Raw genomic sequence first — 22,934 nt, 5'->3', positions numbered from 1 at the left:
AACTATGCAACACTCTACAATAGAAACTAATTTTATTGAATTTCCAACTTAAAAGAATTAGGAAGATACTGATTTTTAATTTTTTATTTGATGTAAACCTAAGAAATTTTCAGGTTGAAATTTATCAAGTGTTAGATCAGAAATCTTTAACTTTGTCATTTACCTTTCTGAAATTCTGGTTAAAAACACAGACCCCTTCTCAGAATGTTTTTAAATGAATAAAATATAATACAAAAGATTACAAAGGAAGCCAAAGGTTAGTGAAAATAAAAATGTAATTTTTTTTTTCCCAATCCAAGTTCATATATCCTTTTGAGAATCTGTGGATCCCAGTTTAAAAACATCTGTTTGTTAGACAAAGATACCTGTTAGTGAAATGGAATATTGTAGCCCATAGTTCTATTAGAGAGTGGTATAGACAAAAAAAAAAGGGAGCCTTGAGATTTTTTCCCTCTATGTCTGGAGATTTTTACCACTTAAAGATGGGACTGAGGTTGTGCTGAGTTACGAGAGAATTGCAAAAGTATTCCCATAGCCTAATGTGCCATGGGTGCCTTGGACCTGGCTACCATTTAATACCTCCTCCTTCAAAAGGTTTATGTATCAAGTCTTGGATTTTTTCCCCCTTTGGGATATATATCCAATTTCCTAACAGAATTGGCTTTATGGCCACCATCCCATAAAATATATTTCTCACAAATTGAGAAATGACTGCTAGAAGGATCTGCCTGCTTTTTACCCAGAGCCCAGCTTGTGCTATCCATGTGTATGCAACTGGCAATTGAAGGTGGATAGATGCATGTTTCTTCTATTTTCGTGTTGCTAAGGTGGTTCAGCAGGATGGGAAATGGTAGCAGGAAAGGCCTGGCTGGCAACCCACTAATGTACCTCTGATGAGGTAAAATCATCGTTTATTGATATTAGCCCCAGGCCAGTTGATGATCCATGAACACTGCAACAAACAAGAAAAATGCCAAGTTTTAAATGAAAGAAGCCTGATTTTCTCACAGGACTGTACAGCTAACATTAGTATTAGTAAGTTTTCAATAATAATTGGCACTGATAATTAAGCCTTGTAGCATAAAGAGTGCAAACTTCTGGTGAATAGAAGTAGATAAGGTAAATTGATTACTTGGATTCTGGAAGACTAATAGCTAAAATATGATTGCTCTGCACACAATAGATGCTCAATTAATATTTTAAAAATCATATTAAAGATGGAAAATGTAGGAAAACATACAGGTACAAAAAAGGGATAATTGAGAAAAGAACTTATTGTTCAACCAGAAGATAAGTTTCTGAAAACCACTGTGGAGGAAGAGTACACAGAATCCTAGGGGATAAAAGGATAAAGAGTACCAGCTGGAAATACAAAGGTCAGTGTCCAAAGCAAGTGCTGTCTGCCTACTGAGTGGGTGGAGAATGATATTACAGGTAGATCCAATTTCAGTTTTGTCTGTTCTGACCTGTGCTCCATACACTTGGTCACCAAGAAACACCCTCTGGGTGAATGCTGAGATTTGTGGCTCCTTAACAATTTGTTTCTAAAGTTATGGTAAGTGGGGATAAGGGGACTAACATCAAAGTGGAAAATGGAGAACAAAGTAAAGAACAGAGTCTTACTTGAGTATTCTGCTTTCTAAAGCCAAGGAGAAATCTGGGCTATGAATAATCTGCATCAGTAGTGGATAGAAAAAGGGCTATTGCTGCTGTTGGCTAGAAAGGCAAACTTGGTTTTCTGCAAAGATTATTATGATGTTGCTCAATCGCCAGTAATAAATGAACACCGAATCTGGACTAGCCCTTTATATAGAAAGCAAAACAATGATTGAAAAATTGTGATGACTGTGATATGGAAGAATGTTATAGAATGTTTTCTTCATGTATAAAATGCAAAAAAGATCAAACCAAAACAGGAACATATCTTCCCAAACAAATAAGATCACCTTAGCTATGAGCTATGTTTTCTATAATTTTTGTATACTTTTCCTCCTGTCCCTCCTTGATAGCTATAGCCTACTTAAAGTACATCAGTTTAATTTTTCAAAAAGCATCCTAACATTTGTTTCTATTGTATATTTTCAGACTGAGTTTTACCAAACAAACGGATCACAGATATAGAGATTAAAGGAGATTTAAAGCAATGTAGTCCAACCCCCCTCATTTTATATGAGGTTAAATGGTCTAAGGTCACAGAGAGCCACAAAGGTGCAACTTGAAGCCAAGTCCTTTGACTCTAAATATAGTACGAGGCTGGAAGGTGCTTTTAGAAAAAGGAGAAAAGGAGGCTTGTATGCTGGCAGACTGCATTAAGTATAGTCTAGAGATGGAGAACAGGACTATTCAATAGAAAAACCTCCCTCCCTTTCCCACTTTCCCAAGGGAGATAAAAAAACAAACACACACTCATACACAAAATCTCTCCCCTCACTCCCTGTTTTCCTCTCTCATTCACGCACCAAAAACATTCCTGGTTTACTGTGAGGAGATGGTGCTCTCTAGTGGCCAGATCAAAAGGAACGGATCCACGTGGATCCTCACTATTACCAACCTGCATAGGCTGACAGTTCAGGAAGGAATCTCTGAGGCCACTGAGTCCGGCCTTTCTTAACTAAATAGGAATCCCTTCTAGAGTAGTCTCAATAGGTGGTCATCCAACCTCTGCTTGAAGACCTCCACTGTGGGGGAACCCTCTACTTCCCGAGGCCTGGGGGGAGAAGAAGGGATATTTTTTTCCCTTCAACAGAGGTATATAAAGAACCTGTCTAGAGGTCTTAAATGCAAATCTGGACCTTTGCCATTAAACTGTGAATAAACTGTCTCTGGGAGAAGAGGAAAGGCTCCTCAGTATGGGGCTGACTGTAGAAGTTTAAGCTCATGGTAACATGAAGTGAGTCTTCTGTCTTGGGGTAGAGAAAACACCACCTTCATCTCCTCTCACATGAGAAGAGTTGATAAAGGATGGCAATCAGTTATCCCAAAATGAAATGAACTGGCATAAGGAGGCCAGAAGTTATCTGTTAGGCTGAGGTTTTCTTGCAGCCCCAGTGCCTCCCTTTCTGTGGCAAGCCTAATGAAAATTTCCTCTGTTGGATCTTTTCTATAATATGGTCTACAATGGTAGGTACACCTCAAAGCTCTTCCTTCGGCCCTCTTTTCTCTATTGGGGACCATATCCCTTCCCATGTATTTCATCATTATGTCCATGCAGATGGCTCCCAGACCATCTGTCCTGGATGCCAGTCCTGCATCATTATCTGCCTTCTGAACCTTTCACAGTCATTGGAAGTTACTGGGCATGTCCAAAGCTGACTTGATCCTCTTATGAACTTCCACATTTCTGACAAGGGTACAATCATCCTTCTGTTCACCTGGATTTGCTACATTGGCTTTATCCTTGACTCTCCCTCAATCCACACCCCAACCAAAGGCTGAATCCTGTATTTACCTCCAAATACCCATCACATCTTTCTCTTTCCTTCTAAGCCCTCACTTGAGGTCAGGCCCTCTGTTTCTTCCTGGGACAATTGCAATCACCTCCTAATCAGTTTCTCTCTCTCTCTCTCTCTCTCTGCCTAAAGTCTCTCCAATCCATTTGCCATACATACTCCTGCCAGAATAATTTTCATAAAGTAAAAATATGATTGTGTTACCTCCCTATTTAATAACCTCTCTATTACCTCTAGGATCAAAGGCCCCAGTCTGCCTGTGCAGGATTTATTCCATATAGTTCTGCCTCATGGTGGTTTCCTTGCTATTCCCTTCCATCTCTTCAGCTTTGCCCATGCCTGGCAGGCACTCTCTCCTTCCTCATCTCCACTTCTTAGAACATTTGTTTCCCTTGAACTGCCCAAGTAACCCATTTTCCATGAAGCTTTTGCTGATTCTGCCATCAGGGCCATATCTCCACCCTGTCCCCATTTACTTGAATTTTTACTTGTATTTATTCTGTATGTACTCATTTATGTACTGCCTATCTCCCCTGATAGAATGTCTGCTCCTTGAGGACAGGGGCCGTTTCATTTCTTTTGTTTTCCCAAGTGCCTAACTCTGTCTGGCATCTGGGAGACATTTAGTAAATGAAGAACAGTTAGTGGATTTCCCAGGCCTAGCCTCTGCCCATTTACCTCTTTGTTCCTGGCAGAAGAACAATGCAGAGAGTACTGGGTGGCAGCCTCCTGTGGAGCTTCTTGACCCTTTCATCTAACCGACTCATGGCTATCTTCAGTTCTTCTCCCTATGGTGATTGGGCAAGGCCATAAGAAAGAGAAGTCAGTTCTAAGGGTCTGGGGGCCCTCTGGCCTATCTTGAAGATTTTCCTCCAGTGGTAAAGGAAGAAAAGAGATGGAAATACTGCTTATGAAGCCTTTCCATAGCTAAGCAATTAAAACCAGAGCTGAGACCAAGAGGGTATCTTCCTCTACTCTCAACTTCCGCCAATTGAGGACCACACCACTTCAAGCCTGCATCTATTACATAAAATGACCATGGCAAACAAGGACAGAAAAGAAACTAGCAGAAAATTACTGTATATTCTTTATGGCGAAACAGAATGCTCTGTTTGACTAAAGCAAGAAGACTTAGTTTCTACCTGTGCAATCTTCCATGACAATCCCAAATCTCTCTAGGTCTCAATTTCCTCATCTGTAAAATGAATAGAGTGGACTAAGGGTCCTTTGGGCTGTAGTATTTTGACTTTTACTCTGCTAAGAGAAGATTGTCAACTCTTCACAGGCTGGAATCAACAACAGATGTGCTAAAGGAATATGGGGGTGAGATAGAGATGATAAGGGGGAAATTAATGGTATTGGTAGAGAGAGATATAAGGAGTAAGGACTGGTGCAAAGATATGAAGACAATGGAGACATTCTAGGAGACAGAGCAGTTAAGGATAACTGATCTATAGCACTTGGATGTAGTTGGGTTGCAAATGTGGCCCAATCTGGAGTAGCTTTTCTAACCAAAAGAATATCAGGATCATCAGTGACCTTATTTACTAAGGGAGACTTTTCCGTTGAGGCTAGTGGGACAGCGTCAGGGCAGGAGTGACAGATCCACTCATGGAGGTGGATGGGGGTCAGGGCTCTTCTGCATACCAGCTTCCAGTTGAGACCAGTTGGACCCTGAAGAATTTTCAAGGAACTCTGGGTGCATTCAGAGCTTCTAAATTCTGGAAACAAAAATGCAATATATTAACAGAAAACCCAGGGGGAAAAAAAAAGCCCAGAAAACACTAGTATTCAGGAAGCCAAAGTTCATCAGGTTCTAGTCACTAGCTTCTGTGTGGGTCAGGCCTCAGTCTTCTCTACTTTCCATATATTGATCTCCCCATTTCAATTAGAAGCATCACCATTAACATTTTTTGCTCCTCTCATCCCCATCCTAATGTGCCTGGCTCCCTTGAAAGCCAAATGAATTGAGAGACTTACTTAGGAAACAATACTTTTTGTGTTTTTTGCTTTGAGGATCCACAGGCAAGAAGACAGTTTCCAGACCAGGCAAAAGACTAAATTTTTGGGTCATATCCTCTTCAGTATAATTCTCCTTCATGCCATTCACATAAATGGTACTTTCATTCTCTGGGTCTGTCTCCAGGGTACTCACTAGGGTGTCACAGTCCAGAGTGAGCTCTTGCACTGGTCTCTGCACCTGGAGTAGAAAAAGATGAAGGCTGACAGATGATTTTCATCTGACTTAAGCAACTTTCCAAAGGCTGCCCATCTGACCCTACTAACTTCTGTTAGGTCAGAAGGGTGAAGGTGCTTACATCTGGTTCTTTCCAGTCAGAAAGAGCCTCTCAGAGCAAAGTGTTCAAGGTCCTAAGAAATAAGCAAGAAATATTACACATATTTAAGCTGTTAATAAATAATAACAGCTGATTCTTTCAAAGTACTTCCATTTAAGCCTCATAACCACTTTGAAGTTGACCAATAGCTAATATCTCTATTTTACATATAAAGAAACCGAGGTTCTGCTTACAACTTGTCCATGGTCCCAAAGTCGTCAAGTATGAGCAAATAATAGGAACTAAATAAATGCATATGGAATTAAGGTAAATTAGGTATTCTTGACTCCAAATTTAAAATACCCACCCACCAGGACCATAGTAACTGATCAAGATCTTCATTTCTGAACAGGACTGTTAATTTTCTTCCTCTGCTGGTATTTTTCTACAGCAGGAATGAATAAGACATCTATCTCCCATGTATGTTCTGTATCTTCATATCAAGGCTGGCCTAGAATTAATGAGCATCACACTGTTGCATCTGGATTCCCAGTGTTCATTCTCTAGTCTTAAGGACTGCTTGAAGAATGCATGCTGGTAGGAGGTCTTGTTTCCTGTTTTCATTCAGTAGTTCTCATGTGCTCTTACCTTGATCCGGGCTCCTTGGACACATGCACCATTCAAAGTCTCTATGGCCAGCTGGGCAGCTTCTAGTACTCCATACTGGATGCAAAGGTAGGGCTGCAAAAAGAGACAGACTCAGAATCAACTCTGTTTCACAGTTTCAAATTTAAAAAAAATCTAGATGAATCATGCCAATCAAGAACACTGCAAACAATTCTAGCTGTTTTAATACACTTGTTACCGAGCTTGCTGGTTTTCTTGGCCTGTTTCTGTTGGGGTTATTATACTTCACATCCTGGGTCCTCAACTCCATAAATCTGGGACCTGTAATTTCTATTCAGCCATGATTAAAATTGGGGAGATTGAGTCATAGTAACTAAATCTAAACAGGACTAATTAGAAACTAGAATGAAAATTTGCTAATTTTTTTTTTCTTTTTTCCCTGAGGCTGGGGTTAAGTGACTTGCCCAAGGTCACACAGCCAGGAAGTGTTAAGTGTCTGAGACCAGATTTGAACTTGGGTCGTCCTGAATTCAAGGCTGGTGCTCTACCCACTGCACCACCTAGCTGCCCCCAAATTTGCTAAATTTCAATGGGAAATAAACCATGGCAAAATAATTCCATTCCTAGAGGAAACTACACATTAGAACTTTGATCAAGGAGCAGAGAATGAGAGGGAAACAAACAGCTTTTGTCAAAAAAAAAAAAAAAAAAGAAGAGATATACCCCATGCCAGCCCTCTGCCATCTCATGCTGTTTCTATCTGATGATCAACTTCAGGGTTCCTTCTCTCTGTTCACTAAAGTGCTGACAATCCTATGCTCTCCAATCCTTCAGGATTCCTTATTTAACTTTTAACCTTAAAATTTTACCTTGTGATACTGTAATTTCAAATCAGTTTGTTTTTTTTTAAATTTGTTGCACACTGTCCAGTGGACTTAAGTCATTATCACTAAGCTTATCCTAGCTAAGGTCAGAGATAGGTAACCCTAGGAGGCCTCAGGAATGAAGATTATTTACTAAGTTGTAGAGGAGGTAGGCTCTATAGTGATGAAGAAGAGGTACTCATAGATGTGGAAAACATTTAAAAATGCTTTTAGTGAAGTAGTTATAGTTTAGCTTGGCAGCTTCCCAAGGTGGTAAAGGGAGGTTTTTATTCTGCCTATATATATGTACGTATGTATGTATGTATGTGTGTGTGTGTGTTTACACCCACATGCTTGGTACACAGTAAGTGCTATATAAACATTAATTAGTATTATTGTTATTTTATTTATGAATCATTTCTTAGGGTGGAATACTTTTTCAAAGATGATCTGTGAATTCATGGTATATGAGAATTCTTATTATTCCAAGTCCTGCTTTGGAGTCTTAGATATTCTAACTTTATCTTCAGGTCCTGAGAAGTTAGTAGTAGAAAGTGTGTGACAAAAGGGGAAAAACATTACAACTGGAATCATAAAATCTCAATTTGAGTCCTGGCTCTGCCTTTATTTAGATGTGTGTGCAACTTCACAGAATCTGCTTGCTTATCTATGAAACGGGCAAAACAATACTGATAAGGCTTATTTCATGGGATTGTTATTAGATCTCAAAATGCCAAGCAAATGTAAAAACAATGCAGATCCATATGCAATTCAGAAAAAATCATCAGGAAATGAGTGGTTCTGACTCAGATACTGCAATCCCTTAAGTCTTTGGCAACTGCTTTTTCTGCAGGGCTAGAGTTGCTAGGGCTGCCATCAAAAAGTAACATTCTTAGCTTTCTAAATATCTTTTCCTAGTTGTCTGGAATCTTTCTACCTAAATTCCTAAATGTCATTTTTTGTAATTATTCAAGTTGTTATTTCTTCTTTCAGTGACAAAAACAGAGCTAACATACAAGAGAACGGTAATGTAGTGTGCTAGGTAGAGCTAGATTTGATTGTCAGGGTGACCTGGGTTCAAATCCAATCTCTAATTCAAACCGGCTATGAATATATCATTAATTTCAATGCCCCAGGCAATTTTCTCAGATTATATAAACTGCAGAGCAAGTGACAATCTACATTGGAAGTGTAGTAGTTTTATACCAATAAATCTAATCCAAAAACCCAGGAAGATTAACACTTCTATGTAGCTACCATCAAACTAAGTGTAGTAAGTATAATCTGTTCTCAAGGCAGGAAAGATCTTGCTCTAAAGTTTATTTTCAAAATCCTTTCTCTTTTTCTATTTTCTCCACAATAAATTTAAAGAACTAAAGAGAAAGAAACGACTTTAGAGGCATCCAGTTCAACCTACATCTGAAAAAGCTATTTTATAGATGGTGCTCCAGCCTTTAAATATTGCCCAGGAAAGGGAGCAGCACCTACCAACTCTTGAGGTAGTCCATTCCACTATTAGATAGCTCTAACTTGAAGAAGGTAGTTATGCTGAACATTCCAGATATGGTCCAATTTAATATCATAATAGAACTTCTTTTCAAAGCATGAAATAACAAAAAAAAAAAAAAAATCTATCCCTTGCTTATGAAAAGTATACAGGTCCCCTACAGCAGAGGTTTCAGTTTGTGACTATCCCGGCAGTGGCTGAAGGGCGATTCTCTTTACCTCAACAGTTTCAAGAACAATTTCCAATGAATGGATAGGACCAAAGCTTGCAAACAACTTCTTCAGAGGCTTAAGGCAGAAATTTCCCCCAAATGGCCCTGCGTAGACAGTTGACATTTCTGCCCACTTGACTTTCATCTATTGGAAAAATATGACAAACAAAACAAAACAAAACAAAACAAAACAAAAAAACCAAGGGGTCAAAGTGAGTAAGCAAGAATGCAGAGAGAACTAAAGCCCCTAAGGTCAGAAGATGTAGCAGTTCATTTGATGGACCTTAGCCCCAAGAGACTCTAGTTCAGCAAATGATCCCATTACCTTTTTATGCATCTCCAGAGTGAGGCTGGGTGGGAGGGGATGTGGCCACTGTGAGAACTGGATGATGCTGAAGGATGATAGAGGGACTTCTGCTTGGGCTTGCTCTAGAACCTGTAAGAAGGAAATGGCACTGAGAGACAGGTCAAAGGGCCCTGACTATTTTTTATCTTAGAGGAAATGCCTGAGTTGTTAAAAAGCTATAGTACCCTATGGTGCCAGAGTGGATCCTCTGGCTTATTTCTACTTCTCTAGTTAAAACCCCTACATGGAGAGAAATGGGCAGTTTCTCCATTTGTAGTCAGAATGACAGAAGTTTTCATATTCAACAAGTTCTTTGACACATTTTTCTGGGATAGCAGAGTTAAATGAAATGCACTGAAGACCTGGGTGTTGACATGAAATACTACTTCATGTCACCTTAACCACCTTTCATAGCCACATCACTGCTGTTGTCACAGATAAAAAAAAGGAAAAAGCTGCCTATTTGACCACACACATACACAGAGAGAAAGTGTGGAAGAGTGAATACAGTACTGGGCTTTGAAGTTGGAAAGATTGAATTATGCTATGCACAGACTGGGAAACCTTGGGCAAGTCATTTAAGACCTCTGATCCTCAGTTTCCTCACTCTTCAAATAACAGCTCACATCCCACAGTGTTGTGAATGAAGATCAAACAAAAGAATCTACATAAAGCACTTTGGGTGATCTATCATCATTCTCATTATGATACATGAACTGCTCTAGGGGAAGTTTTCACCCTGAAAAGGCATCATTTTTAACAAGAAGTCCACATCCCTTACCTCCTCATCAGAAGTACATAGAATACTCTGGCAGAATCTGGAAGACATAAATGTGCTGCCACCTGCTTTCTGGGACAGGAAGAGGAGTTTCCGACCAGCCAAGTCCAAACACTCTAAGATACTAAGAGAGGAAGAATGACAATGAGATGGGAGAAGGAGGAATGGAAAATCCCTCTGAAGCCTTAATCAACTCCCAGTGAGGCATGTATGCTATTACCTGTATCAAAATTCCTTCCAAAATATGAATCAACATTTTATTTGCAATCTAGTGAATGTGACTGGGGCTAACAAAAACCTGATTACAAGGAAGTGAAGCTCCTGAGAAAAGAATAGTCAGTTGCTGCATGGTCAGACTGATCTCTCATTAGTTTTTCTTTTGCCTTTATACTAATGCATCTGATTGTGTAACCTTATAAGTAGGACATAACTTGGGAATAACCATCAGATTTCAATGGACAAAGTATGTTTAAAAACATACTTATTGAATTAAGATCTTTACTGTAGATTTTTTTCTCCATAGCAATCACTTCTGAATATGCCTCCTCCTCCTTGAACTGAATTATTTCTTATAATGAAATGTTCTTTCCCTTACAAAACCCTGCCTCTCAACACATTGGGAAACTACATAGAGAAGGCGACCTCCACCTTCATTCTACTTCTCTCCATTTGTCTAAAGGATCAAAAAAGTTACCCTGCATTCTTCTGCCATGTTGCATCTCTTGAGGGTCTTGCTTCTTTATGGGGTCCACTGGGGCACAAGGGCGATGTGTTTTTCTGTTTTGAACTTGCCAGAAATTGTTGGGAGTTTACTGCTATATCCAGCTTCATTTCTGCAATCTTGAGGAAAGAAAAAGTGGGAAACCCACCAGTTTCTTGGGTGTTCATTATAGAAAAGTTTCCAACTAGGCAGACTGCAATTTTTTAAAGCAAAAAAAAGAAAAAAGAAAAGGTAGGAGGGAAGAAAGGATAAAACAAACCATATTCAATGAACCCCTCTCTCCTTTCTTAGATACTGGCCTGACAACTCAACAGATAGTTTCTAATTGGCTTGCTAAAGATATCAATCTGTCACAAGAAGCCCAAGTTGTTACATATGAAAAGGAAATGCCAACACAGGGCTCAGTGAAAAGGGATGCCGATTTTGGCAGGATCATTACAGTTAGTTGCTTAAAATATATTTTTTACACTGAATGTGCAACTGGGTCTCTGAGAGAGGAAATTACTTCTCTTGGAAACTATAATAAAATTCTTAGTAGACTTACTTTTATAGCTGCAAAAAGAAAAACAAGTCTTATTTTTGTTTAGTTCTAGAAATGCCACTCTGTCCATTTGTAATATTTAAACTTATCTGTTCCTGGGAGTTACTCCAGAGAAGATACAAATTTGTATCTAGCTTAAAAATCCTCTGAATTTCCAAACTCCCATTCTTAAAACTTTATTGGTAGCTTTCATTTTTATATTATTCTTTGCTTCTGAATCTATCCCTCCCTCTCCAATGAACTATCCCTTGAAATAAGAAAGAGGGGGAAAAGCAGCTCAATAAGAACCCCATAAGTCAAGGAAATCTGAAAGCATATGCAACATTTCATCTTTATAAAGAAGGAAGGAAAAGTGACTTTTCTCACTCTTTTGGTCACTGCAATTACATATCACATTGTTCAGCCCAACCCTTCTTCTAACTGTTATTAGTTCTCATGCTGGTCTAATCTTGTACTGATTTGATTTGATAAGAAATGAGATGGGGCAGAAGGTAAAACATCTATAAAAAAGATGTCCCCATATAAGTGATAGAAAAGATACAGGGCCCATTTGTGTGGTTTAGAAGCTCTGTCTCAAAAGTCAGCATTGAAATACCTTCTGGCTGAATGTGGAATACAAATATGTGGATTCTGTCAAATGGGCTTATTTCTTATGTGACATGGAGCATTGTTGTAACTTGCAAAGTTACTTTCCAAGTTGGTTTTATAGAAACCCTCCTAACCCACATAGAGTAAGATTGTATCACAAGGTTTATTATAACCCAATTTAAAAAAGACAACGGAATTGTCCTCCTCTTCTTTTCTTGTATTTGATAGGGAGGGGGGGAGACCTTTAACCTTATTTTTTCTTAGGACTAGGTCTACACTTCCTAACCAACATGCTTCCACTTCAGTCATCATCCTCAGCTTTCATCACAACAACTAGGCCTTTATGCCTCCTAGCTATGATGAGTTTTCACCTTTTTCCTCCTCAGAACCAGGCTTCTATGCCATTTCCTAGGCGATCAATTCCCCACTCATGCCAAATATCCAAGACTCCCTTTAAGTCCCAACTAAAATCCCACTTCCTACAGGAAGCCTTCCTCAAACCCTTTAATTCCAGTTTCTTCTTTCTGTTAATTGTTGCTTTGCATATATTTGTTTGTATGCTGTCTCCCTTGTTAAACTGTAAACTCCTTGAAAGCAGAGGCTGTCTTCTGCCCTTTTTTGTGAACAACACTTTTAAAACAAATGCTTTTGAAAGACTTAGTGGCAGTCAAGATAATGATGAAAGTTCCCTACTTCCCAAGAGAAAAGGGATGGTCTCAAGGGACACATGCATTTGTGCTTATGTACACACACACACACACACACACACACACACACACACACACACTCTTATTTAGGGGGGGGTGGGGGAAGGACATATTTATTTTTCTTTACTTCAAAATGAGAGAGCAGATAAAATGGAGAGAAAATAAATTTTTGTTAATTAAAAAAGGGTATTTATACCAAGTCCTGGGGTTTATAGAGGCAAATATGAAATACTCCCTGCCCTTAAGTATGTTTAATTGGGAAATATAGAGAAGAGTTCAATTATTAAATGGTTCTGACTAATCTGTCTTATACTAAATGGTACTCTTAAGATCAAAAGAATGATCCTGAGGTTCCTGAAAAGTGCTTAAAGACAGATTTCATGGTCAACAGAAATCTTTTTTTTTTTTTCAAAATTCTATTGTGGTTTTTAAAAGTTGATGAAACAGGGATAGAAGCAACACAAAAAGTAAAACATTTCAATTACATGAAACTGAAGTATTTTAATACTAATAAGATCAATACAACCAGGATAAGAGTAGTGAAATAGGAAAATATTTTTATTGAATATCTTCAATAAAGAATCTGAGATCCAAGATTACAGGAAATGTCCTCTATGTACATATGTGTACAGATACATTACACCACTATCTCTCTTCCTTCTCTCTTCTTCTTTTCCTCTCTGTCTTGTCTGTCTAGTCTCCGTATATGGGAGAGAAAAGGGGAAGCCAATAGAGCTAGCCAGCCAAGAGGGGGGTCCCTTTTTCCTCTCCAAGCCCTTAAGTCTACTTTCCTGTTCATTATCCTTTTTTTCTTGCTCCTTGCCGAACAATGATCCTCCATTCCACCCCATGCCAGAAGGAACTCAGAATCCTAGTTCCACTGTCTCTCAAACTCACTTCCCACTTTTCAATGAAAACAGTGGGGCAGTCCCTTCCTGGATAAGGATTTCTAGGGATTTTAATTGCCTTGTGGCTATATCCTTAGAATGTCCTGTCCTTTCTATATACTCTTCTATTGAAAATTCCTAATGTGTTATTTTCTTCAATTAGAATGTAAGCTATATGATTATCTTCTTTTACTAACTGAATCCCCAGTGCTTGGCACATAATAATTGCTTATCAAATGCTATTTCATTGACTAATTCAACTCACACAAACTCTTAAGACCAAACCTGCTCTGTAAAGGATAAGTGGTCAAAAGAAATAATCAAATAGTTCTCAAAATAAGAATTGAAAACTTTCAGTAATTATATGAAAGTTATTGGAACTAATAAGAGCAATGCAAATCAAAACAATTCAGAGGTTTCAGCCTATACCTAACAAATTTACAAAAATAAGAAAAGACAAAAATGAGAAAATTCTGAGTGTGAAAAAAAGAGCACACTGATACGTACCTGGTGGAATTGAACATTACTCTAGCCATCCTGGAAAGCAATTTACAATCATGCTAATAAAGTGACTAAAACGTCAATATCCTTTTCTCAGGGATCCCAGAAATAGGTATATATTCCAAAGAGAAAAAGAAAGGTCCTACATACAACAAAATATTTTTTGTGGAAGCATTGGAAACAAAGTAGTAGTAGTGGTGGTAGCAGTAGCAGTGGTAGTAGTAATAGCAGCAGTAGTAAAGAAAGTGGAAATAAAGAATCGAAAACTTAGTAGCACTTTTTGTTGGACTAAAGAAGCAGAGAAAATGTAGATGCCCACAAAGGGAGAAATGCCTAACTTTATTGTAGAATATGTGATGCAAGAAATCAAGAATATGCCAAAAAAAAAAAAAAAAAAAAAAAAAAAAAAAAAAAAAAGGAAAGCATTGGAACTGATGCAAAATCAACTATAACCAGGAAAACAACATTTATGACTAGAACAATGTAAATAGCAAGAACAACCTTCCCAAAATAAAAATTGAATGACATGCAATTATAACAACCAACCAACCCTGATTCCAAAGTCAAGATATAAGAATGCTCTTCCTTCCCCCTTTTTTTCCAGAGATAGGGGACTTTGGAAGGGGAACACTACCTAAAATTTCATAAATGGTGGATATGTAGATAATATTTGCTAAACTGTTTTCCTCTGTTTGGTGAAAATGGTATTCTGGGAGAAAGAGAAAGGAAGGAACATATCAGGAAATTAAAGTGACATAAAATCAAAACATGTATACCATTAAAAAAAAAAAGATAATAAAATTTACAATTTCAATCTAATTTTTAAAAGCATGTAGAGATTAGGTAAATTTAAAGTTCTCAGTACTAACCTTCCTTGGGCCATGTTGAATAAAATACTGAGCCAATTCAAGGGTTGCCATAGCATCTTCTGTGGAATCATGGCCAACCCTGTCAGGGCACTGTATTTCCTTTCTAAAGGAAGTAAGAGTAAAAGAGAGCTTATTAATTTAGAATCAGAGGCTAACAACTTGGCCTAAAGGTCCATATCTACAAAGCTCTTTTCAGCTGATGTTTTTCCTTTGTTTTCTGGCTGCATGTGGAATACCAGGAATATTCAGATGAAATAACTAAAAGGATTAGTTTAAACTAAATTACCAACAGATGCTGCTTGTCACAGTTTAGGGCTGAAACTGGTGGGATTTTGAATTTTGTCAACTCTGATACTTTTTTCAGGATTTCCAAGAGACATGTATGGCACTAATCACAAGTCATATAAAAGATAATATGAGAGGTATACCTTTCCAATTCATTGCATGAAGTACACTGTACTGTTTAGGCAGCATAGTACCAAGGACACGAATTCAAATCTTGGTTTAAATCTTGCCTCAGATGCTTATTAACTTTGTGACTAAGCCAAGTCACAACCTCTATGTTTCAGGTACCTCCCATATAAGATGGAAATAAATTCAGCACAAGGAATAAATGAGATAATACATATAAAGTACTTTTCAAACCTTAAAGAGTTCCAAATCTGAGCAATGGAGATATTCTGGCCTATTTGAACATGTCAATAGAGGGAACTATTTTAGTGTAAAACAACTCAAACTGTAATAGACTTACCCTAAAACAGCTTTGGTTAAGAACTTAAGCTTAAACCTTCGTCCCAAATTTCTGACAAAAAGCAATGAAGTGTCAATAACATTGGGATGTATCATCTGCAAAGGAAAAGGAAAAATAAAACCCTTTTTTTAACATTCTAAAGTAATGGGTAAATGGAAGGATCAGGGAGGTGAGAAAGGTAAAGGACAAGGGACATAACACAAAAATGGAAATGCCAAAGAAATACACACTTGTAAGGCTTGAAGGTCTGCATTTAGGGAATGACCCACTAATACTGCATCTGGAGGGAGTAACTTCTTTAACTTGGTCTGGACATCTCTAAGTTTTGTGGTCACAGGTTTAAGAATCTTCCTTGTGATGCCCGAGAACCTTTCCATAAAAGCAAAAAGATGAAGGCCATGAGAGTAGCTAGATTCCATCCTCCTAGTCCCAACCCCAGAATGTTTCCTGAAGAAAGTATTATTACCATAGAGACAGTATTTATAAAATGAAATCTAAGTCATTGTTGTCTAATTAAAAACAGTTAACAAGTCTTCTTCTGAAATACTATCTACTATTACATATTGGAAACTCTTTTTTTGAAACAAGTGGTTTGCTTGTTTTCATGTCACTTTATGGTTCCCATCCTACTTCTCTGAATAATCATGTTTTCTTCGCTGCCTCTTTTGTTTTTTTTCATTCTGTAAAGGCAGGAATCTCCCAAGGCTCTGTTTTTGGGCCTCTGCTATTTTCTATCTACAATCTAAGCCTTGGTGATCCTGTCCATTCTCACAAGTACACTGTCAAAGGATAGAATAACCAAAAAAGTTTTATTGACCACTTTTTTTGATAATGCTTCAGGAATTCTAAAATCAAGCACATTATATGGCACATGCCTCAGTACATTAATTCAAATCTCTGAACAGAAAGGTACACAAGTATTGATTCTGAATATTTCAGTTTTTTTCTAACTAGTAGACTAAACTTTAAGATCAACTGATACATGCAATCTGATGAACTTCAAGTTTCCAGAAAAGGAAATGTCACAGTTCTACTTACTGTAATCTAGTGCTAGAATGACTATTATGAGATTTCATGGCAAAGAAACTAGCAATTTCCCACAGGTCTAAGTTCTCAAGAGAATTATAGGGAGAAAAGCATAAGAATATTATTATACATCTGAAAATGAACTAATGCATTTCTGGTAAAGAAATCTAATTGACATGGGATAGTGTAAATTTCTTCCTATAGAGCATATTTCAGAGCAAGTTAAATCATATAACTCCACAGAGGGTCCAGGCCTCTTTTTTTATCGATTTCAGTCTGACCTGGGTTGGAAAAAGCTATATATCAATTTGCAGATATTCACCTGGTGAGATAGTTCAGAATCTTGTTGTCAGGTTTGACAAGCTCATCCATGACACACTGGCCTTTTGCATCAACTAACGAAACTCGAGTGAGTTCATTTCCATTTGGTGTAAGGCACTGAAAAAACCAAGGACACAGTCAGGCTGCTTACTCATGAAGGCCACTGCTTCCTGCTTTTTTAAAAATATGATCACCTGATCTATTTTACTTTGTGGTTATCAAGATGGGAAAAGTCAAGTCAAGGAAAGGTATCTGAATATTATATTCATGAAAACCAGCATGATAAATTAATTGTAAAGGCTATGCTAAAGGATGAATAGGAAAAACAAAGAAGGGATGCTACTTATCAGGGATGCCTGATCTGTACTGGGAACTAATTCATATGAAGCTACATACAGAAGATCTCAGGACTACTTTCTATTCTTTATTCTGTAGCTGTAAAAACATCATCTTACAATAACAGTCATGATAATAGGCACATGAGGAAGATTATAAAGCTATTACTATTCAGGATTTTGAACTCAGTTCTTTCTGACTCCAATACCAGCACCCAATCCATTATACTGCATTCAGACAACTGTGTAAAGAGATCATAAAGTTCTCTGTCAAAAGAAATAAATATGCCTTATTGTGATAATTTGAGTGACAGAAATATTAGACAACCAATGTAAGTTGTAGTCTAAAGTCTGTTGGAAATCAGCACAAAGTGGTTTGTTTTTATTTTTTTCAGTATTAGCATTAGTAATAATTTATAATAGTTCCATGAAATAGGTAATATAAATATTAATATTTCTACTTGTAGGAAGAGGAAAATGGGGCTCTGAATTTTTCCTAGAGTCATACAACTAGTCAGTGGTGGTGCTAGGTGAGTCAGAAGACCTGAATTCAGGTACAATGCTTTTTTTTAACCATGCAGTGACTTTCATGTTTCTGACACCCAAACTCCATGAACACAATGGAAAACCCAATTTTTTGCATTAAACTTGAATCCATCAAAAAAGCTTTGCTTAGGGGCAGGTAGGTGGATAGAGTACCAGTTCTAAAGATAGAAGGACCTGAGTTCAAAACTGGCCTTAGACACTTAATACTTCCCAGCTGTGTGATCCTGGACAAGTCACTTAACCTCAATTGCCTCAGCACAAAAAAAAAAAAAAAAAAAAAAAAAAGCTTTGCTTCATTCCGTTTTGAGTGAATTCCCCATCTTTGGGATGGCAATATCTACTTCTGAGCACCCATCATAATAATGAAATTCATCTCATACCATTTCACAGTCTAGGCCAAAAAGGGGGCTGCTGTCGCTTACTGGACCAACACATTCAGTGGAAACAAAGTTTTTACAGTTAGCCAAACCTGGAAATAAACAACAAAAACTACATTTGTACAAAAAACTATAGAAGTGATAATGTTCAGTTATCTAGAAGAGGAATACAGAACTTAGCAAAGAAAACTGGATCCTGTATGCTACAACTGATGTTATTCTCAGTTCTCTAAAAGGTCATCTTACACTTGTCCATTATGGCATTCTTTTTATTTATTTTTTTTTTTTTTGAGGCTGGGGTTAAGTGACTTGCCCAGGGTCACACAGCTAGGAAGTGTTAAGTGTCTGAGACCAGATTTGAACTCGGGTCCTCCTGAATTCAAGGCTGGTGCTCTATCCACTGCACCACCTAGCTGCCCCCAAAGAATCCATTATGGCATTCTAACATTTCTTTCCTGCATCATTTTGGTCATGAAAGCATCATAAAATTCACTTATTCCTACTAGAATAAAAGAAACAGTGGCTTTGGGGGAAAGTCTGCTGATCTTTTTGAAACAAAAAGCATTTATTTAAGAAAATAATACTGGCTAGTATAATTTCTCTGGCCATTGTTATTTGTCCTCCCAGTGAATTTTTATGCTAATATTCACAAAAAAAGAATAGTCTATATAAAAGCAATTTTTCCCAAGATAAAAAGAGGATTTAATATAGACTTAGCAAGATTAAAATCAGGGGAAAATTACTCAGTTTAACTTTGTTCCATGTCCCTATGAACTTAGCTTTCAAATTCTATTAAAGCATCACTATTATTAATAAAAGAATGGGTGGGAAAGGTTCTACATACAGTGGTTAAGAAGATCAAACATCAATGCACTAGTTTTAAAATAACTTTCTTATATTTATATATTTCTGGTACTCTGCTAATTGTAATCTTAACCAACCTTGAAGTGGAAAGTCAAATTTTTTCATCTCTTCTTTGGTCAATAGGCATCTGACCAAACCTACTTTTTCATGTCCATATTTCTGAATGATGGGATCATTTTGCAGGTCAATGATGGCTTGTGGATTAGCAAGAGATGACGACGACACTGAAACAAATAGATCCAGAATTGTTAAAATGTACTTTTAAGATACCCTATCCAACAGCATATCTGTTGTAGAACCTACTGGCGCTTTTTGAAAATAATTTTCTTAAGAACCTGTATGTATGAAAATATTTATAGCAACTATCTTCTCAAGGCAAAGAATTGGAAATTGAGGGGATGCCCATGAATTGGCAAATAGCTAAATAAATTATGGTATGTAATTATGATGGAATATTATAGTTCTACAGGAAACGATGAGCAAGATGCTCTCAGAAAAAAACCTGGATAGTCCTTAGTGAACTCAAGCAAAGTTAAAAGAACTGAGTACAAAGTAATAGCAATGTTGTATGATGATTTGCTGTGAATGACTTTGCTATTCTCAGCAATATAGTGACCCACAACTACTCTGAAAGAATTATGATAAAAAAAATGCTATCTATATCCAGAGAAAGAACTGATTGTATCTGAATACAGATTGAAGCATACTTTTTTTTTTTTCAAACTTTATTTTTGAGAGTTATTTGGGGGTGGGTAAGAGATCTATGTTTTCTTTTATAATATGAATTCCTGTGGAAATGTTTTGCATAACTTCACATGTGCCTTTTTTTTGGGGGGGGGGCTGAGGCAATTGGGGTTAAGTGCCTTGCCCAGGGTCACACAATTAGGAAGTGTTGAGTGTCTGAGGTCACATTTGAACTCAGGTCCTCCTAATTTTAAACTGGTGCTTTATCCACTGCACCACCTAGCTGCCCCTCACATGTGGAGATGGGGAAGGAAAGGAAAGGAAAGGAAGAGAAGAGAATCTGGAACTCAAAATTTTAAAAACAATTGTAAAAAATTTGTTTTACATGTAACTGGGGAAAATAAAATTGTAAATAATAAAAAAAAAATTAATGCAGACAAAAAAAAAATCATTTCCTTATTCCTTAACTATTTAGTGAAGCTTTTAAGTTATGCTGTATGGTGATAATGCTAGACCTGTGACTTGTTTGGTATAGGGAACAGCCTAATGAGAAAACTCCCTCTACAATGCAAGTTGTCAGCTTCTCTGTAACTTATAGACTTGGAAAGCTGTTCAGAGCAATGAGAAATTAAATTACTTGCTTAGAGCCACAGATCTGATATGTATCAGAGATGAGGCTAGGACCTTGCACTACCTGAATCTGAGGCCAGTTCTTCAATTCATTACACCAAATAATGTCAAACTTTTTATCTCTTGTCATTTAAAACACAAAGTAAACAGAAAAGTGTCTCCACATCTAGAATACTGGTTCCATGAAAGAAAGAGCTACACTTCCTCCTTAGTTGTGTTATCTGTATTGTTGCATTTGGATACAGTGTGGTGCTTTATCCTCTGCACCACCTAGCTGCCCCTCACATGTGGAGATGGGGAAGGAAAGGAATGAGTCCCTGTGGATTACAGGTTGACTTAGAAAATTACAGATTAATATTATTTTTGTTGTATTTTATGTCATTAAAAATTTCTCAATTACACTTCAATCTGGTTCTAGCAGCATTCAGGAGCTATGTGACCACCTGGGCCATAATATTATACCACACTGTATCCAAATGCAACAATACAGATAACACAAGTAAGGAGGAAGTGTAGCTCTTTCTTTCATGGAACCAGTATTCTAGATGTGGAGACACTTTTCTGTTTACTTGTGTTTTAAATGACAAGAGATAAAAAGTATGATTTCAGGAGGGAAAAAAAAAATCACTTCATACTGGGGGTTCAGGGAATGTATCAAAGAAACAGTGAGACTTAAGCTGGGACTTGAAGTGGAATTCATGTAGGTGGAAAAGGAGGAACAGAGCATTCCAGGTGAGGAAAACAGTGTATACAAAGGTGAAAACATGTGAATGCACTAGAGTAGATGGAACTGATTAAAACAGAACATTTGTGAAGGGTAATAAAGGAAGATAAGATTGGAAAAGTACATTGGAAATAGATCACAGAGAGCCCTTAATTCCAAACTTGGGACTCTGATCTTTATTATGTAGGTAATGGGGAGTTATTTGAATTTCTAAAACATAATATAGTATGACCAAAATGGTATTTTTATTAGATGAATATATCAAGACTGGTAGGAAAGAAGATGGATAGTACAGAACTGGTTTTGTTTTGGAGAGAAGAAGTGGATAAAATATTTAGGCCATTATAACAAAATAAATATAAATAACATGTAAATCTGAATAAAAGAAAATAAAACTGGTGAGACTTGAATTAGAGCAAAGGTAGGAAAGAAAGTATTGCAGAGACATTATGGTAAAACAATAGGACTAAGTTATTAATTAGGAATGAGGGTAACCACCTAGATGCCCCCTGAACAGGCAATTCTCAAAGAAGAAATATAAGGTATTAACAACCATATGAAGAAATTCCTAATCACCAATAATTAGAGAAATATAAAATTAAGACAACCCTGAGGTTCTGCCTCACACTTATCAGATTGGCAGTTTGGTGGTTCTTTCTCACACAAGATCATGACTTCAAGGGGATATCCTGATTAGCAAATGAACTGTACTGAAGTGAGGGAAGATTGTACAAGGTTAACTGACTCACTTTCCCCTCCAAGGCTATCTGGATCCAGTGATGAGATATAGATCAAAAGAACTGGAGATGGCCCTTGATGCAGTGAGAAATGTTAGTCTTTTTGAGCCAAGGTCTTCAACAAGTCTCAGTTTGATTGAGACAAAGCCCTAGTCAGTAATTAAGCATATGTAAGAAATGAGGCAAAGAATGGCTTCAATAAAGGAAAAAAAAAATTAATCAGGGAGGGGAAGACCTTCAAGGTTTCTGGTCAAAAGAGAAGAAACAATTTGTCATTTACATGCGCTCTGAGCTAATCAGGGCCCAAGCAATGACCAAGTGGAGCTTGGTTTGGGACCTGTTGTTGGTCATCCAATGAGAGCCAGAGTGATTTTGGTTTAAGGCAAGGCCCTAGCCTCTAAACCCCAAGATATATATTCCTATAGGACCCAGATGATTCTGGAGGAGAAAGTGAGGCATCTATCTTTGCACAACCTCCTTTACTTCAATCCAATTCCCTGGCATGGCATGGATCATGGTTCTTTGGCAAAAAAGGAGTAGGCGCTGCCTCACTGGGGAGCCAACTGGAACTGGCCAGTTGGGCAACATGACTCTTTTTTTCTTTTTTTTTCTTTCCCTTCTCTTCCCTCTCTCCACATAAGACATCATACCTTTACCTATGGTTATTCTACCCAAAGGAATATAAAGTTTAATCATTGAAACATCATAAGATATCTTGGGATTTACAGGCTAGAACCATTATTTAAACTAAAATCATTCTGGCTGTCATCAACTGACCAACAATAGAGTCCCAAGCCAAGCCCTACCTGGTCATGTTTGAGCCCTCTTTGGCTTGGAGTGAATGTAAATGACAAGTGATTCTGTTTTGGCCAAAAACCCTGAGGATCTTCACCTCTCAGATTTTTTTTGTTTTGACCGGATTTGAGTATCCATTCTCGATCTCATTTCTTATCTAACCATAAGTGCTGATTGGGCATGCCTCAGTCAAACTGAGACCTGTTAAAAACTTTACTTTAAAATGGCCAGGGTCTCCCACTGTATCCAGGGCCATCTCCACCCGTCCTGATC

The 22,934-nt window shown here is 37.6% G+C and overlaps 1 protein-coding gene across 5 annotated transcripts in view; it reads right to left on the bottom strand.

The window, feature by feature from the left end:
* Nucleotides 1-257: 257 nt before the first annotated feature.
* Nucleotides 258-22,934, bottom strand: part of REXO5 (RNA exonuclease 5) — a 30,204-nt gene continuing 7,527 nt past the window's right edge. For 3 of the 5 annotated variants that reach the window (XR_012484590.1, XR_012484591.1, XR_012484592.1), the window contains exons 6-21: nucleotides 19,169-19,315; nucleotides 18,231-18,319; nucleotides 16,971-17,086; nucleotides 15,853-15,991; nucleotides 15,623-15,717; nucleotides 14,872-14,974; nucleotides 10,752-10,897; nucleotides 10,061-10,181; nucleotides 9,259-9,369; nucleotides 8,941-9,078; nucleotides 6,374-6,466; nucleotides 5,430-5,649; nucleotides 4,989-5,170; nucleotides 4,128-4,237; nucleotides 2,552-2,707; nucleotides 258-952 (exon numbers count right to left, since the gene is read on the bottom strand). Coding sequence is in view for 2 of the 5 variants with exons in the window: in XM_074280954.1 (XP_074137055.1) it covers nucleotides 880-952; nucleotides 4,128-4,237; nucleotides 4,989-5,170; nucleotides 5,430-5,649; nucleotides 6,374-6,466; nucleotides 8,941-9,078; nucleotides 9,259-9,369; nucleotides 10,061-10,181; nucleotides 10,752-10,897; nucleotides 14,872-14,974; nucleotides 15,623-15,717; nucleotides 15,853-15,991; nucleotides 16,971-17,086; nucleotides 18,231-18,319; nucleotides 19,169-19,315 (1,883 nt within the window). In the remaining 3 variants the exon portion in view is untranslated. The remainder of the gene's footprint in view (nucleotides 953-2,551; nucleotides 2,708-4,127; nucleotides 4,238-4,988; nucleotides 5,171-5,429; nucleotides 5,650-6,373; nucleotides 6,467-8,940; nucleotides 9,079-9,258; nucleotides 9,370-10,060; nucleotides 10,182-10,751; nucleotides 10,898-14,871; nucleotides 14,975-15,622; nucleotides 15,718-15,852; nucleotides 15,992-16,970; nucleotides 17,087-18,230; nucleotides 18,320-19,168; nucleotides 19,316-22,934) is intronic. The other 2 variants (XM_074280954.1, XM_074280955.1) reach the window with 1 other exon arrangement.

The sequence above is a fragment of the Sminthopsis crassicaudata genome, chromosome 1 (assembly GCF_048593235.1).
Source record: "Sminthopsis crassicaudata isolate SCR6 chromosome 1, ASM4859323v1, whole genome shotgun sequence".
Taxonomy (NCBI): domain Eukaryota; kingdom Metazoa; phylum Chordata; class Mammalia; order Dasyuromorphia; family Dasyuridae; genus Sminthopsis; species Sminthopsis crassicaudata.
The sequence above is the reverse complement of the archived record's forward strand: the minus strand, read 5'-3'. Positions and strand labels throughout refer to the sequence as shown.